Below are 18,842 nucleotides of genomic sequence, written 5' to 3' on the forward strand. Positions count from 1 at the left end.
CCTGTTTTATGACTCCTCCAGGACCCCCACACTACCATCACTAACAATGCTAAAGGGGCAAGGAATAGTTCTCAACCATCTTTGAATCCCAGACCCTAGCATGGCATGTGAAAGCAAACATGATCATTGATTTCAATGAAATTGAATCTCAGTCTTTCCATTGAAGGATTCTAAAGTTCTTTTAAAATCACAATATTGTCCCCCGGCCTATGCCCTCTACATTACCACCACCCAAACTAATGATGTAAGTGGTGTATTCTAGACCTGAGAGTCAAACAAAGGTAAGGAAAGCAATGAGGATACCATCTGGAATCTCTGTGATGCCCTCAAAGAGAAGCATATCCTACATCTATACCAAGAGTTGGATACTATTTTATTTCTATTTCCACCTCACTCTGAGCATCCCTTCTGCTGAGAACTCCCTGCAGCACATCCCAGCTCTTGTCACCCTGACCTGAGGTTGGGAGGCAGGCACGACTGGTTCTCAGACCCACAGGGTAACACTTGCATGAAATGGGGGCTCAGCAGGGTGAGAAAGCAGCTCCAAATCCTCTTAGCTGGTGTTAATTCATTTTGCTTCAAGCAAGAGGGGAAAGTCAGATGAGTGATTTCTACACCTCAATGACAAGCCCAGACTTCTTAGCTTTGGCCTGTGTGGCTTGATCAGAAATTACAGTGTTGGGGCGCCTGGGTGGCTCAGTCAGTTAAGCCTCGGACTCTTGATCTCAGATCAGGTCTTGATCTTGGGTTGTGAAGTCAAGCCCCAGGTTGGGCTCCATGATGGGCTCCACGAGAGGCCCTGCGATGGGTATGCAGCCTACTTAAAAATAAATAAATAAATAACAACCTAGAGTCAACTTGGAAACCCCTTCCAGTGTAGGTGACATGTGTACCATTGTCCAGTCACCTCCCTTCCATCGTGGGCTCGGTGTCTCCTTGTGCTTTCACAGGATCCATCCATCTTCACAGTATTGACCGCCAAGTCTGTCCGCCCCGGAGTGGCTATCGCTGATTTTGTCATCTTCCCACCTCGATGGGGGGTTGCTGACAAGACCTTCAGGCCTCCTTATTACCACAGTAAGTCTCTATTTTACCAAGCCACACTGGAAACCAAAGAGACCACAAAGTGTTGAACATTAGCCATTGGGAATACCACAGTATGGTGTCCCTGGACACCATACTGTGCTGGCTTTTAGGATCCTGTCTCCGGAGGCCCTAGTGCTGCTCCCCAGACTTGTAGTTGCTGAAACACCATGACTTCCGTGGAGATGGCAGTGATGTGTTGACTCTGAGAAGGAAATAATGCCTACAGCCCAGTTCCTCTGGCCCTGAGGAGAGGCAGAAAGGCTGATAAAGTGTGAAGCAAGACGTTTCTTTATATTTCAGATGCTTCTTTTGGGGGAGAGGGAATGGTGGGATGTTGTTGGTTAGTTTTTTGTTTTGGGAAAGCTCTTTACCTAAGCCTGGTTCAAGAGCCAGTAAAATGTGCCTTCTCCAATTATTTTGGTGGAATAAAAGAGACTGCAGCCCACACTAGGGAATGGACCCCATTCTGGATGCAATTTATTTTTTTATTTTTTTATTTTTTTAAAGATTTTATTTATTTATTTGAGACAGAGAGAATGAGAGACAGAGAGCATGAGAGGGAGGAGGGTCAGAGGGAGAAGCAGACTCCCCGCCGAGCAGGGAGCCCGATGCGGGACTCGATCCCGGGACTCCAGGATCACGACCTGAGCCGAAGGCAGTCGCTTAACCAACTGAGCCACCCAGGCGCCCTGGATGCAATTTCTATGGAGCATTTGTTGCCTAGAACAGAACTTACTAAATCTATTATTTTTATTTTATTTATTATTACTAGCAGCTAACAATTATTGACCATTTTCTTTGGCTCTGTTATAAGTTCTTTAAAACTATTAAACCATTTAATCCTCAACACAGTTATAAGAGGGAGGTAGTATCATTATCCCCTTTTTTTCAGAAGGTAAAACTGAGGCATGAGGGATTAAGTAATTTGGAAAGACCGAATAACTAGTTAAGTGGTGGAGTCAGGATTTAATCGAAGGCAATCTGATGCCAGAGCGCACACACACTCACAACCACTAACCGATGTGCCTACCACAGTGCCCGATATACAATAGGCATCTAATAAACATTTATTTAATTAGTAAATGCATCACCAAGAATGAATAAGGTATTTCACGGCTGCACTTAATGAAGTTGGCATTTTTAATAGTCCAATAGCTGGCCGTAAATCCAACCTAAAGGTCAAAGTACAATTCCACTTCCTGAAGATTGCATTTTTGTACCTAGAGTCCTGGAAAGACTCTGAGGTGCATTTCAGACACCAGATACTTTGTAAATAGAATAAAAACAAACTACCATCTTTTCCGAGGAGTGTTCTGGAAGTTAGTCCCCGAGAGGACCTGCTGTCCAGGAGAGAGAATTGCTTTAGCTTAGCCTGTACCTCACATGCCCGTCCTTGATAACTCACTATTTCACCTAGTTCTTGTGTTGAGGCTGCTTTATGGGCCTGAGGTGGAGGTTCTCACATTTTCGTATGTGTCAATGTCACTGGAGGGCTTGTTAAAACACAGATTCTTGGGCCCCACCCTCAGAATTTCTGCTCCAGGAGGTCTAGGGTGGGGCCTGAGAATTGGCCTTTGTAGCAAGCTCCCACAAGCTGCTGTTCCAGGAACCACACTTTGAGAACAGTAGGAATCTAAAAATCACTTAGAATGCCTCCTAAAAAAAAAAGTCTTCCCAGCGCCCACTCTCAGAGAGTATAATTAGTTGGTTCTGAGGTGGAACCTCAGAATCTGCATTTTGAGTTAGCAAGTCAGAGGAGTCCACAGGCCATATATTGAGAGGCGCTGGCCTGCGGCTCGTCTCCCTGCCCGGGGAGAAGGCTAACAGAGCCATCTAACTCAGACAAGTCTGCTATTGTGCTACACCTCTCAAGCCACTTTGGTTTGTAGTTCATTCGCCTGAAACAAATGACCTTGTGAAATGGCTCTTATAATTTTTTAGAAGACTCTCAAGTACCTTTGGCCCAGGATAGATAGATATCAGAAAGGTATGGTTGCCTGAGTTAGTTTGAAAAACCACAGAACCCCAAGTTAAAATTATTTTTTTCCAGAGGTATTAAAACTATTGCTTTAGCAATAATCAAAATCTTTGCTACTTTGATGTAACTTTATAGAAGTGGAGAATTATTTCTGTAGAAACACTGTCTCCAGTCATCTTAATGTACTTGAGTCAACTGGATTCAGCATTAATCAGAGAGGCAAGGTCGACCCTCCACATGTCCTTTGAGGTATAGAAAATGATATAGAAATGTCATCACCAAAGTCATTGCTACCTAAATTCGTATTCAGATCAAAGCTGAATTCTGCATTGCTCTCTTCTTAAAAGTAAGCCATGAAGGTGACCCTGAGGACACATCCTAGATTGAGGAGTGTGACAACATATTTCAGTCATGAGCAGAACTGCTTTTAAAATATAGACACCTTATGCTTACAGTTGCTTCTTTTCCTCTATTTCCGCTTCATGGAGAAACGAGTAGAGCTATGATCTGGGTCTTACTTTTTCTACAGGGGCCTGCAGCAGCATTTTGTTTCCTAGGCAGGATGAATATGGCTGCCTAGTCAATGACAGAAATGTTTTGGCACTTGGTTATACTTCACATGTAAGGAAGAAGGCTGGGGCATCTATCATGCCAAATGTCCAGGTTTGCAAGGGTTGCCAATGCCATAGCTCTCTGCTCTGTTCGTGGTCTGCACTCTCAGCCCTCTCATGGGACAGACTATGAGAGTAAGTTTAGATGGGCTATTTCTTACTCATCTCCATCATAGCACTTAGCACAGTGTCCAATTACATATGTGGATGGATGGATAGGCAGACAGAAGGGGTGGCGAATGGACAGATGGGTAGGTGGGTGAATGAATGGAAAGGCACTTAAACTTTCTCAGGTATTGTATTTCTTTAATTCTTGCCCTAAGTGTGTTGCTATTCTAGTAAAGAGCTTTATTTCGATAAAAACATATGTGGGAACGTGGTGATTTTTGTCAAATTTTGCTGACTCCAGAAAGCACAACTAAGACCAATGTACTTAACTTAGATTAAAGCAAATTTCCATTTAATATGAGAGAACTTTCTAACACCCAGAGCTTTTCAATAGTATGGTAGGTTGATTTGTTGAGTAGAGAGCTTCCATTCACAGGAGGCATGCAGGCAGACCCCAGGAATTAATCTGTCAGGAAGGATGTAGAAATTCTTCTGTATTGAGTAGAAGTAGTGATCCTTTCCAATTTTAAAATTTTAGGATTCTATGAAGAGAATATCAGTGGAACTAGAAAGAAAAGAATGAATCTAAGAAGCATTTTGGAGGGTAGAAAATAAGATGATAGATTCAGAAACAGAAGATAATGTTTGTTAGGCTATATAGCATTTATGGACTGGTTTTTATAGCTACTGAGATCTTTTCACACAGATTATCATTTGATAATAGACTCCAAGTCCAGGGTTCTTTCCATTACATGACTCTTCCATCAACACATTCACACACACACACACACACACACACACACACCCCATCTCGGTTTTCTGGATTGGGAACCAGAAATATGGTGATACCATGTACTACTGTGGGGCTATTTGGGGGAGGAGCAGATCAGATCTGGGAAAGAAGATGATTTTAATACAGGACTTATAAGCCTAGGTGATAGAGCACATCTACTCTTTATTATAACTTTCATTTTAATTATTATTAAAATTCTTGTCTGGGCCATGATTTTCTTTAGAGCCAACATTATTTCTTTCAGGCAGTGGAATTTAAGACCTCTAATAATCCACATGTCCATCAAGTAGAGTTTTGCCTACCAAGAGTTTCACACTCATGAATACTTTGTGGGTTTTTTTTCCCCTATCTATCTGTATTCATTAGTAATCCTAAAAAATTTATCAGATTCTCCTATCTTCTTGGCATTCCACAGAAATAATGCTTGAGAGGTCTTGGTACTTTACAGGTCTTGCCTTGGATAATAAAACTAATACTCTTTCAACCTTCCCAGGGAACTGCATGAGTGAATTCATGGGACTTATCAAAGGTCATTATGAGGCAAAGCAAGGTGGCTTCCTGCCAGGGGGAGGCAGCCTGCACAGCTCAATGACCCCTCATGGGCCTGATGCCGACTGCTTTGAGAAGGCCAGCAAAGCCAAGCTGGCACCTGAGAGGATTGCTGATGGCACCATGGTAAGTAAATCAAATGCCAGGCTCTGGCAGCCTCTGGGCTTCCCAACCTTCTCAAGAGGAGTGGCCTTTTTTTTTTTTTTTTTTAATTTCTCCAAAGACACAGAGGAGTCAGGAGAGGAGAGTGTGTGTCTGTGTGTGTATTTATTTCCATGTGTGTATGCACACACCCTATGTGTATACTAGACCTCTGATGTGGTGGGGTAGAAAGTTCTTTGGACTTGAGTCGGACCCGAAATCAAATCCTAGCTCTTAGTTCCTGCATGACCTTGAACAAGTCACTTAACTTCTCTGTGCTTCGCTTTCCCCATCTGTAGACTGGGTGTGGTAGCCACCCTAGCAGGTGGCTATATTCAACCTTATAGACTGTTCAAATACAAGGGAATATTGTCAATACTATCTGTATGCAGCCCAGAGTATATATGCTGTGTCTCAGAATCATCTGCTTTTTGAGGTAATCCTCCAGGGCCACAGTACCCAGAGATGCAGGATGTCACCTTCATCGGAGTTCTCAAGCCAAGGAGGATCAGGAAGCCTTTGCCTCACTATAGTCAGGGCTTGTGAGCAGCAGTTCTCAGCTGTTTTCTCATTTTTTTTTTGCTCTCTTTTGGATGGGATGAAATTGATGCGATTGAAAACCTGTTTTGTATTCTTCCTGTATCAGGCTATAAACATTGAGGCTGAACACAATTGCAGTTGGCTGCGGTACTTGATTTTTATTTTATTTTTGCATTCTTGGAGGTTGAGTTTATGGACCACAAGGAGTAATTTTATGCTAAATCATATGCAAATTTGCTTTACATTTTTCAACAAATGCCTTCAATGCTACCTGACTTTAAAATCAATAGCACTCCCTGCTCGGCAGGGAGTCTGCTTCTCCCTCTGACCCTCCTCCCTCTCATGCTCTCTGTCTCTCATTCTCTCTGTCTCAAATAAATAAATAAAATCTTTAAAAAAAAAAAATCAATAGCACAGAACTGCCTGACTCCATGCCCAGCTTGCAAACAGATAGCATTACCTGTCTCTCTATCCAATGAAGTTTGTTTTCAGTCCCAACTCCAGGACCAGAGTTGATGGAGCTGATCTTCAGGGGGAGGGTGCAAAGTCCCATCTGCTTGACCCCAATTGGCTCTCTTTCCCTTTCCAAGGGCCTTTGCAGAATTTCTGTGGAGACCTACATCTCTGTGAGATGTGGCTTGACAGTCTCAATTAAGCTGTTGCCTCCAAAGGCTCTCTGAGGTACATGGGCTGTTTATATGAGAAGCAAGACTTTGGGAAATGCCTAGGGCCTGGAGCACTAGGGCAGAAAGAGCTCCCCATGTAAGGGATTAAGGGCAGGGCATGCCCTAGGTAGCCAGAGAGCCCAGACTACCTGGCAGAGGAGTGTCTGACACTTTACCTAGACCTAACTCTGGGTCTCCATCACCATTTCCCGTTATATAATTTGGACCCAGGCCCAGCTATACTTATCCTTATTCCAGTTTGGAATAAACAGACTTTGTATAATACTGTCTTCACAGCTCAGCTGGAATGGGGTTTTGTCACTCCAGTCAGACAGCAAGGCTCTGAAGGAGTCCTCCAAGACACAACAACAAGAACAGCCATAGTAATAACCCTTATATCTGAATAGTGCTTTATAATGTGCACTTCCACATGATCTCCTCTGGTCCTCACATCAAGCCTGTTATGGGAAGTCAGGCAAAGACAATCATCTCCATTGTTCTAGGCATAAAGAAGCTAATGCATATTAGACACCAAATATTAACATAGGTTCTCAGGGCTGTGACACAGGAGAACTTTAACTTCCTTTTGCCAGTCTATATGTTTAAAATTTCCAGTAATGTGAACACGTAAGAATTGTAGGGTTTTATTCCTTTTATTTTATTTTATTTTTTATTTTTATTTTTAAAAGCCACAGCAATTGGTGAAGCTGGAATATTTAAGCTGCACCGAGCACTTGCATATTCATTCTGTTGGAGACAGAAACCTCCTGAACACAGCAGGACAGCCACCATTCAGAGTCTTCTGGGATAGGGTTTTTAAAAGTGCTACAGCCATTTCTGCTTCCTCCTTCCCTCCTCTTCCTCCTCCTCCTTACTCTTTCTTTTCCTCCTTCACCTTTTCCCAGCCCATCTCTTGATCAAAGTCCTGAAAAAGAAAACTCAAATCCCAGCTCTTCCACTTCTTGCTACCATCACCTAAGACAAGCCATTTCTCAGCTTTGAGCCATAGTTTCCTCCACTACAAAAATGGGGAGTATGGCCTCCCCATGAGGACATAGCCACAGTGAGTGATGGCCCATAAGAAGATGAATATTCCTAGAACTCTCCTGCTTCTGCCTTTGGATGTAGCAAATTTAGCTCCATAACGCTAAAGGACAATGTGAGGCTTACGTGCCCAATTCCATTTTATAGAATGAAACGTGAAGCTCAGAGAAGTTAAGAGCCTTGCACCGAGTCTCACTTGCTTCTGCATGGTGGGGTCAGAGCCAGAACCCAAGGTGTGAGCCTGCTGTCCTCACTGTGTTAGCACACATAACTTCTTATTCAAAGATTCTGCCTACCTACATCTTTTCTCTTGACATCGAATCAGATATGTTTTATTATCCACTTCACTTCTTTCTTGTTCCCCTCCTCATTTCCTACAGGCATTTATGTTTGAGTCTTCTCTAAGTATGGCCGTCACCAAGTGGGGGCTCAAGACCTCTAATTGTTTGGATGAGAACTACTATAAGTGCTGGGAACCTCTCAAGAGCCACTTCACCCCCAATTCCAGGAAACCAGCAGGACCTAACTGAGACTGGAGCATTGCTGCCATAATTGAAAATGGATTTGTGTGGTTTTGTTTAGAATCCTGCCTTCTGGCAGTATGAGGGAGGGGTTGGTTAAAGTGAGAACTCATTTTTTTCACAGGCAAGTAACTCAGACATTTGTAGAAATGTATTTGAAAAGTTCTATGTCAGCTTAATTACTCAATAAACACTTGACTGGTGTTCTGTGGAAGTAGCAATTGGTCATAATCAGGTCTTGATGAAGAATACCTATAGTGGCCAGGACTGGGGGTCCATGAAATTAGCTCAAGATCAAGAGCCCTTCACATGAGTTTAGCCTGCATGCTTTTATTCTGGGAGTGCAAATCCAGGGTGTTTACCACAGACCACAAGACCGAGCCACAAGGAAGGACCATGAACTGAGGTTGAAGCCAAGGCCAAGGTCCTAGGCATAGGGAATCACAAGGGTTCAGCAGAGCTCCAAACATCCAGCATCATCCTAAAATAGATGGGCAGACAGGCCAGCAGGCTGTCTGATCGTGATAGTCATGTAGCAGCCAATATAGATGATTATGGACAAGAAGCCCAGCCACTAAGAGTGAGCATCATTCACCGAGGGGACCAACTGCCCTGATTTCCCTACTGAAAGCCCCATATCTCAGGAAACCCTCAGGCCTGGTCAAACCAGAGTAGTTAGCCCCCCTACTCTTCACTCATTTATCAGTCCATTTGGCAACCATTCAGTGAGTCCTTGCTATGTGCCATCTACAGAGTGAGACACTGGGGGTGAATGATTGAGAAGAAAGAAGTCATCTCTCCCCTCCCTTATCAAGCTCACAGTCTGGGGAGATCAGGGCCAAAGAAGATTAATGTCCCAGCGCAGCACAGAGCCAAGCAAAACTGAGGTAGCATACGGTGTATAAACGCTGTTCCTAACAGCTCCCCTCCGTGGCCGGTATCCCTCCCAGACGACTGGGCTGTCCAAGATTTTGGGGGTCAGCTGATTAGGTTCTCTTGGAGAGAGTAGACAGGAAAATCAGAACAGAAAAGAATGGCAAGTGTGTTTTTCCCTACTCTAGTTCTGTAGATTTAGCACACACACCCCCACTTTGTTGCCTTAGTAGCAATTTGATATGCTATCAAGTTTTTATTTAACAACATGTAATGAGAGTCAGCTGTGTATCAGGGCCTAGGAACTAGGGTCGCCAAATAAAACACAAGATGCCCAGGTAAATTTGAATTTCAGATAAACCCTGAATAATTTTTAGTACAAGTACGGACACAGAAGCCTGTATGTGTATTTGCTAAATCTGGCAACCCTATGTGGGATATGGTGGTCCAGGAGATAGATATGGTTCTCACCCTTACGGAGGTTACATTCTGAAGAGGGATACTGATGAAATAAACAAACAAAATAATTACAAATTGTGAAACATGCCAACACAAAACAAACAGGGACTGAGAGAGGAACAGCATATGGGGAAGGGGAGATCATTCTTTAGAGAAGAAGATCTTCAATGAAGAAGTGATGGCCAGACCTAAGAGATAAGAAGAAGCAAGTCATTGGAAGGGTAGGGCTGGGCTGGGATATAGTGCAGAGGAGGAGTATTCCAAAACAAAACAACAAAACAAAACAGCTTTGTAGGTTCAAGGAACTGGAAGAAAACCGAGTGTGTGGAGCCCAGGAACCAGGAACAGGCCATTGCAATAGTCCTGGCAAAGCCTGCATTGCCCTGGACTAATGAGGTAGCAGCAGAGACAGAAGTGGGTAAATTCCTGAGTTTTGGAGTAGACCTGAAAGCCCTTGTTAGTGATCTGTATGCAAGGGGTGAGGGGAAGAGGAGTTGAGGACAGGGCCAAGATGAATGGTAGGCTTCTGGCAGTGGTATTTCATGGTCTCAAATAGGCGTTGACAGAGGCTGGTGTGCCTTCCTAATGTTCCTTAATATAAAGAAGTCTTTATTAAAAATGGAACACTGTTAACTAGCAAAGCAGTCAATACCTTTAAACAAATGTTGAAACTGGCCAGTGTAACAGGAAGTTGCTAGTGGCCCGCCCATCTCCCACCAGCAAGCACCATCCCTTGCTGACCAGCCAAATCCAGTTGCCTGCACCACACCTGCAAGCTTGCCCAAGGCCCAAACCAGAAGCCAGCGAAAGTGCTGGGGTTGTATAGCCCTGGACACAGCCCTCAGCCAATGACTCACGGGAATTCGTAGATAAACACGCCAGCCCTCTTGCCCCACACCTCTGGGGCCTGTTTGGCCCTGGCCCCCTGCAACTTCCAGAAGGATGAAGCTCCACAGCCCCCGGCAGCGACGTCCAATAATGCACTTATGATTAGCTTCTCTCCCCTCCCTTCCCCACTCTCCTGTGGTGCTTCCTGGGCTCTTCTCTCAGATGACCCAAACTAAGACGACCACTCAAATAGTTTATTGCCAAACTCCAACCTTTCCAGAACAACCTCCTCTAACTCTGCTCTTATCCACGTACCTAGACTCTCATCCATTTCTGTTCACTCCATCATCATCAGTTTGGTGGCCAAGCCTTCCAGGAGCTGAGGAAACATTCAGCATTTACATCCATTCAGTCCCAGTCCTTGCTTTATCTCCTCCACTTTATCTTGTTGGCAGCAACTCCTCAGCAAGAGACAATATTTCATCCAGCCACGCTGTTCACGCTCATTAAAAAAAGATTTAGTTTCCTTCTGTTGTGCTTCAGATCAGCAAGAAAGATCTGTACCCTTTCCTTAATTCCCTATTCTTGAAGATACTTTCCTCTACCATGCTCCTGAAGAGATATACCATCTCTTTCCTGAGAAATAAAAATTCTTTTAAAAAAAAAAAAAGAAAGAAAGGCACCCTGATTAGGTTTCCTCCAATGACAAGAGGGTTTTCTAACAGATCCCCTTGGCATCATTACATATTTTCCTGTCTGAGAGGTTCTCAATAGGGGAGATTTTGTGCCTCCCCCAAGACATCTGATCAAGTCTACAGACATTTTTGGTTGTCACAACTGGGGAAGTTGCTACTGGCATCTAGCAGATAAAGGTCAGGGACCCTCTTAAGCATTCTATAGCACACAGGGCAGTCTCCCACAGCAAAGAATTAGCCAACACTGGATGTCAATAGAGCCAAGGTTGAGAAACGCTGCTGCACCCACAGTGGTTCTCAACTTGAGCCGTACCTTCCATCTCCTGGCAGCTTCCGAAACTCCAAGTGCATGGGGTATGCCTCAGATCACCTGAATCAGAAATGCTGGGGATAGAGCCCAAATGAATTTTAAATTCTTTCTTTTTTTTAAGTTTTTTATTTTAATTCCAATATAGTTAACATACAGTGTTGTCTTAGTTTCAGGTGCACAATAAAGTGATTCAGCAATTCTATGCGTCACTCCAGGGCTCATCATGATAAGTGTACTCTTTAATCCCCTTCACCTGTTTCACCCATCCCCCCATCCACCTTCCCTCAGGTAGCCCTCTGTTTGTTCTCTGTAGTTAAGAGTCTGTTTTTTGGTTTGTGCCTTTTTTTTTTTTTCCCATTTGTTCACTTGTTATGTTTCTTGAATTCCACAAAGGTGTGAAATCACATGGCATTTGTCTTTCTCTGACTGATTTATTTCACTTAGCATTATACTCTCTAGCTCCCGCCACATCGTCACAAATGGCAAGACTTCGTTCTTTCTTAAGGCTGAGTAATTTCCATCTTCTTTATCCATTCATCTATGAATGGACACTTGGGTTGCTTCCATATCTTGGCTATTGTAAATAATGCTGCTGTAAACATAGGGGTGCATGTATCCTTTCAAATTAGTGTTTTCATATTCTTTGGGTAAATACTCAGTAGTGCGATTACTAGATCATAGGGTAGTTCTATTTTTTTTTAAGATTTTATTTATTTATTTGACAGAGGGAGAGACATCGAGAGAGTGGACACAAGCAGGGGGAGTGGGAGAGGGAGAAGCAGGCTTCCCGCTGAGCAGGGAGCCCGATGCGGGGCTTGATCCCAGGACCCTGGGATCATGACCTGAGCCAAAGGCAGGCGCTTAACAACTGAGCCACCCAGGCATCTCATAGGGTAGTTCTATTTTTAACTTTTTGAGGAACCTCCGTACTGCTTTCCACAGTTGTTGCACCAGCTTACATTCCCACCAACTGTGCATAAGCGTTCCTTTTTCTCCACATCCTCACCAACACCTGTTGTTTCTTGTGTTTTTGATTTTCTCCATTCTGATAGGTGTGAGGTGATACCTCATTGTAGTTTTGATTTGCATTTCCCTGCTGATGAGTGATGTTGAGCATTTTTTCATGTGTCTGTTAGCCGTCTGGATGTCTTCTTTGGAAAAATGTCTGTTTCATGTCTTCTGCCCATTTCTTAACTAGATTAATTTTTTGGGTGTTGAGTTTGATAAGTTCTTTATATACTTTGGATACTAACCCTTATCTGATATGTTATTTGCAAATATCTTCTCCCATTCTGTAGGTTGCTTTTAATTTTGTTGATTGTTTCCTTTGTTGTGCAGAAACTTTTTATCTTGATGAAGTGCCAATAGTTCATTGTTGCTTTTGTTTCCCTTGCCTCTGGAGACGTGTCTAGCAAGAAGTTGCTATGGTTGAGGTCTAAGAGGTTGCTGCCTGTGTTTTCCCTTAGGATTTTGATGTTTCCTGTCTCACATTTAGGTCCTTCATCCCTTCTGAATTTATTTTTGTGTATGGTGTAAGAAAGTGGTCCAGTTTCATTCTTCTGCGTGTAGCTGTCCATTTTTCCCAACACCATTTGTTGAAGAGACTGCTTTTTCCAATTGCATATTCTTGCCCCAAATGAGAGGGGTTTTGTTTTGTTTTGTTTGTTTTTATTTTTTAAACTCAAGTTATTCCAGTGCACAGGCAAGGCTGAGAACCACTGTTTTGAAAACTACCTTAGAAACAGTAGAGGGAGATTCGGTGCCCAGAGGGGGCACAGGGAAAGTGTGGGAAAGAGGACAGGAGTTAGGAAACCTAAGGCCTAAATGTAAATTCTTTATAAGTTAGAAGTTAATGTGCAGTTTCTGTATTATGATTTTCCAGAGTGGTGAACGAGTTATCACTATGGATTTGAAGTAAGTTCTGTCTTGGAAAGATACCTTACTACTAAAATAATAATAAAAAAAAAAGGCTTGAGAGCTGACATTTAAACTTCTTCATTACATTTAGTGATCAACTAGCCTTCAATTTCATATAGTCAACTTTATGTAATTGAATCACAAATCTGAGGTATGCCTAAAGTTTATCCTTTTGTGAATCAGTGTAGTGCATAAAGAGAACAGACTGCCTGGGTTCAAATCCAGGTTCTACCACTTATTAGCTGTGTGACCCTGAGCAAGTTACTTAACTTCCCTGAGCCTCTGTTTCCTCAGCTGTAAAACGTAGATATTTCATAAGGAATCCAAGACTCTGGAATTGAGACTGTGCTTTCATAGCTGAAAAAGTTTGAGCAAGTGACTTAACCTCTCTAGGGCTCACCTTCCACATTTGAAAGAGGGAAATGATTTATTTCACAGGGATTTGGTGGGGGTGAAATAAAACCAGGCACTGAAGGCACCCACGCTGGTTTTGGTACATAGTGAGCAGAGGGAAATATTAGCTATTACTATTGTTATTGTTTATTGCTGCTATTGCAACTCAGTGAATATTATTCATTCCTGCCTCAGTGAGGCTATTGTACCACTTCTTGCAGGTGACACTGGAATGAATAAGCCAAGGTCCTTGTTGCTAAATAAGCAAGCATTTAGCTGGTGATTCTCATGCAATAAGTAACAGAAGCCCAAAGTGTAGAAAATTTAGAAGTATTCTTTTTCATCATCCTTTAGGTCTTAAAACAAGAAAATGATATTAAAGCTCAATTTAAGATCTCAACAGTGCATATTAATAGCTCAATTAATATGAAAATTAAGACAGACTCTATAGTTTGATGTAAGTAGTTCACATATGACTAGCTACAGAGTTTTTCCTGGAGGAATCTTGCCTCATCATGTGGGCCTTTGGGCTCTAATTAGACTACTCTCGGTTTTTTAAATCTAAAATTATGGGGTGCCTGGCTGGCTGGATTGGAAATGCATGGGACTCTTGATCTCCGGTAGGGAGATGGAGCCCTGGTCCTGCATAAGGCTCTGTGCTCAGCGGGGAGTCTGCTTCTCTCCCTCTTTCTCTATCTCTGCCCCTCCCCCTGATCGCGCACTCTTTCTCTAAAATAAATAAATAAATCATTTAAAAAAACCCCAAATAAACAGATTTAATAAATAAATAAATAAACCTAATATTATGTCAGAAGCTTCGACACAACTCACCACAGCACTATCAGCAGTAATATCTCGTAAAAACCAAGTGTATGCAATGCTATACATTCCCTGGAAGAGAAATTTAACAAATAGAGCAGTTTTGCTCACTCACGAGCATTTATTGCCTTTATTTTGGATCCTATGAATAAAATTAAAATCTGAAGGACAGGTATATTTTATGATATGACTTCTCTTAATAAAAAGACATGGTATCAATTAAGAGTGCATTCAACTGTAAAAAATTGTAAAACTGAAAATCTAACATTAGCTTAACAACTAGGACTTTATCTCATAAAAGAAGTCTGAGGTTGGCAGGTCAGGACACGAAATGATCCTGGACCCAAGTTCATTCTGGTTTTCTGCTCCACAATTTTTGGCAAATTGTTTTATCTTCATTTCATTTCCAGGCCTTATATCCATGTTCTTAGAAGAAGAGAAGAAAGCAAAAGCAGAAAGGGACAGAAAGGATTTCTCCTTGGGGAATATCTTTTTATTCAGGATGGGAAGCTCTACTTGCCAGATTCTCCTATGCTCAGAACTGGGTCCCATGCCCACCCTTAGACCAATCCCAGATTCATTCCTTCGGACTGGGGTCATGCCCACCCTGCCTGAGATAAAGGGACTTCCACCAACCTCCTGAACAAATCGGGGTTCTATCAGAAGTAAAGGAGGGGTAGTGGGTGCTGTGGTGGGGAAGCTGTTGCCCGCCAGGGAGACCTTCCTGTGGGAATCCAGCAAGAACAATATGGGAGGTGTTGGGTTTGAATCTAACATCTTCACTCTCACAGCCCCAAGAGACAAATCTGTGAATTCTTGCTTTACACAGGAAATGCTCCAAACATCTGCCTGATTTCTCCAAATACATCCTTATTAAAATGGCTTTTTGAGTCTTCTGTATATATGAGGTAAGGAGGTTGGTGAGCAATTGTCTCAATTATCCCAAGTCTCATTTTTAATCACAAACAGGTGACATGGACAATCAGAGCCATTGTTCTTAATCAAAACCTAGACTCCTAATCCTCAAATTAGCAGGGCTTCTTAAAGAATAGGACAAGTCATTTCTCCTCCCCAAACCTTTCCTATAGAATTAGGCTGTGAGACTGGCAGATCTTTAAAGATTTTTCTGGCTCTAAAATCCTGTATACCCATGAATGTGCTAGAAAATCTAAAAGTGCAAGTGGCAGGCCCTACTCTAGAAAGTACTACCTCTTAAACCCTCCAGACCCTCCCATTCTTTCCCAGTACCCAACTCCACACAGCATCAGTCTTCAACCCATTGAAAGAATGGTTAAAGATGTGCCCTCTGGAGTCAGCCTGCCCAGATTTAAGTTCCGACTCAGCTGTTATTAGCTGAGGACTCAAGCAAATTATTTAACCTCCCTAAATCTCCTTTGCCTAATGGGGATTTTTAAGGTATGTTGTAAGATGTGTAAAGCCCTTACTTTAGTTTAGTGCCTAGAATACAAGTAAAAGTTTAATTAAGTGCTGGCTGCTATAATTGTTTTTCTCCAATGTGCGTTCTTCCAAGAAGGAGCTGTATCTTTTTCATATAAGTATCCTCAGTGCTTAGTACACAGCCGGGGCTCAGTAAGTGTTTGATCAATGCAGGAGACCTGACAGCCAGTGTCCTAGAATTCAATCTCCAGTATCTGCAGACCAACAGCAGCTCACTCCCCTTGCAGACTACATTGGTGTTTCCTCCCAAATACCCTGATAGGACCAAACACTTCTGGGCACCCCCTTCTGCAGAGCATGATTTTGGAGGAGAAGCTGTCTATCCAGCCTCTAATAGATGGCTTCAGGGTAATTGACCACCCTTATCTCCATCTACCCTCACCCAAGCCACTTCATATAAAAAGTAGTAACTCTTTGATGCTGTCTCCATCCTATATAAAGCATAAATAAAACCTTCTCTAGCAAACTTCATGTTTTTAATTATGAAACATAATGTAAGTAGAAAAAAAAATGTGCTTAACTGTGCAAATGCAGTTTCAAGAGTCTACACCTTGTCCTCCTACTCACAACAATTTCATATCAGATTGCAACCCCTGAGTCCTTCCTTTTTTTTTTTTTTTTCCCCTGAGTCCTTCCTAAATTGATTTCTGGAGCAGGCTCAGCCAGTTCCCTCCTTTCCCCACTCCCACCCCCAATATTTTTAGAGCCTAATTATTAAATAAGCGAGGAATGATTTAAATGCAATTGGTGATAGAAGTAAAGAATTGACTCAAAACTGATCAGGTGATACTCCTTGTGATTATGGAGGAAAAGAACTTGAATTCTAATGGTAAGTTTGCTGCAGAAATCTCAGATGTTTTGCCAGCAACGTTCAGAGATCAGATGTCAGACTTTCAGCTTGACTTTAATCTTTTAAATCCTGAAGCTTGGCGATGAGATCGATGCACACTGCACTTTCTTGGGATGCTGAAGGGTCTCCAGGTGGATGACTTAGTTCAATGTCCCTCCAGGTCACAGTATCAAGAGAAGGGGTCTCTATCTCAGCTAGGGAAATGGCAGTAAACAAGGCAGCCAGCGGGGAAACAAGTGGAAGCATTACAATCAGAGGTACACACAGATGCTCTACTAGAAACATGATAAAATTCTGTGTGTTCACAAAATGGTAGAAAGCAGCAGCAGAAACTTTGAAATTCAGTCTTTGAATATATTTAGAGCTAATTTTAAAGTGCTGTCCATATTTTTAAATCATGCATATTTGATCATGATAGTTTCTCATACAGATCTCTAATCTTTTCAAATACTCCATTAATGATCCTGAAGAATGGAGAAATAACCAGTACTCTGTATCTCCCCCAAAGTTATAAGAAGTCTGTGGCAAGTGCTACCAAGAATGAGAAAAAATAAAATGGAAAATAAATCAGGGAATGAATCCAATGGGATTTTGAACCAAGCATGAATGTCATCTTTTTCTCCAGGCAGGATCCATAATAAAGGGTGAAAAGACATAGTACTTAAACAAACCAGTGTGTTACAGAAGCAATATTGTCCCAGAGAAGGGAAGGGATGTCATACACGGATAAGGAATTATTAGGAAGACTGGCTCCTCATGCATGTGCATAAAAGGAGAACTAATAGAGATAATATACTTAGACTTTCATAAAGCTTTCGACACGTTCACATCCAAATGAGTCACCCTAGGATTAGCAGGGACTGCTTTGTTCTGCGTAGAGGGCTGTCTCAAAATTGAAAATCATTTCTAGCCTGAAGTCTTACAACAGCCTGATTACTGGTCATCCTCTAGCCTTTCTTGCCCTGAGATCCTCCTCCAGGATCCAGAATGATCTTCCAGGAATGCAAATCCCATCAGGTTATTCCTGCCTAATACCTTCAGTGGCTCCCATTGCCATCAAGATGAAGTCTAAACTCCTTAATTGTGATAAGGGCCTTAAGATCTCATTCTGGTTCCTTGTCATTTTTGGATGCTCAACATTTGAACCACTTTCTTATGTTTGGGAATTCCTTATCTGCCTCATACTTTAGAGCTGAACATGCCATATGCTTGCTTTTTCAGCCTTCCCTGCAGATAGAAGTCAGGCACAGCCAATCAGATGCTCCTGAACTCAGGAGCAAGTGATGGGAATATATGGGGACCTCGAGGAACTCTCTCTGTGGTTTGGTTGTAATAAGCTTGAGCTTTTGGGCCAACAGAGACAGCAATACCAATGTAGGTCCAGTGCTCAGGGCCCGCAGTAACGGTCAGACACATGGTAACATCAAGCACTCAGATGAGGGGTAATTGGTATTCTCACCAGACCACTTCTGGTGTGATTTGGGGCACTGTTTGTGGTAATAAAAAAATCTTTAGAAATTGATTAAACTCTTAAGAACATATTGCTCAATAATTCTCAATGTTAACAAAAATGTTTTACAATCAACAAAACTAAAAGGCAACCTATGGAATGGGAGAAGATATTTACAAATGACATATCTGATAAAGGGTTAGTATCCAAAGTATATAAAGAACTTATACAACTCAACCCCAAAAACCAAATAATCCAATTTAAAAACAGAAGACATGAACAGAAATTTTTCCAAAGAAGACACCCAGATGGCCAACAGACACATGAAAAGATGTTCAACATCACTCATCATCAGGGAAATGCAAATCAAAAGTACAATGAGATATCACCTCACACCTGTCTGAATGGAGAAAATCAAAAACACAAGAAACAACAGGTATTGGTGAGGATGTGGAGAAAAAGGAACTCTTGTGCACTGTTGGTAGGTAGGCAAACTGGTACAACCACTTGTGGAAAACAGTATGAAGATTCCTCAAAAAGTTAAGAATAGAACTATCCTAAATACTAAATACTTTGTAAGTAGTAACTCATGAAACAATGAATTTAATAACAATGTATTATTAGTATATGTATTTTAAAGATAAGAAAACTGAGTCACAGAGATCTTAAATACTTTCCAGGTTACTTCACCAGTAAGTAGTGGGAGAGCAGGGATACAAATGCAAGGTCAGGGAGTGGGACTAACAGTTCCAAC

At 42.1% G+C, this 18,842-nt stretch overlaps 1 protein-coding gene across 1 annotated transcript in view; it reads left to right on the plus strand.

Moving 5' to 3' along the window:
* The window catches only part of HGD (homogentisate 1,2-dioxygenase), a 44,414-nt gene extending 36,175 nt beyond the window's left edge, over positions 1-8,239 (plus strand). The window contains exons 12-14 of the mRNA XM_035000072.1: positions 951-1,077; positions 5,070-5,251; positions 7,896-8,239. Of these exons, the coding sequence (XP_034855963.1) occupies positions 951-1,077; positions 5,070-5,251; positions 7,896-8,045 (459 nt within the window). The 3' untranslated portion in view covers positions 8,046-8,239. The remainder of the gene's footprint in view (positions 1-950; positions 1,078-5,069; positions 5,252-7,895) is intronic.
* Positions 8,240-18,842: the final 10,603 nt, after the last annotated feature.

Source organism: Mirounga leonina, unplaced genomic scaffold (assembly GCF_011800145.1).
Source record: "Mirounga leonina isolate KUSES-001 unplaced genomic scaffold, KU_Mleo_1.0 Mir_115, whole genome shotgun sequence".
Classification (NCBI taxonomy): Eukaryota; Metazoa; Chordata; class Mammalia; order Carnivora; family Phocidae; genus Mirounga; species Mirounga leonina.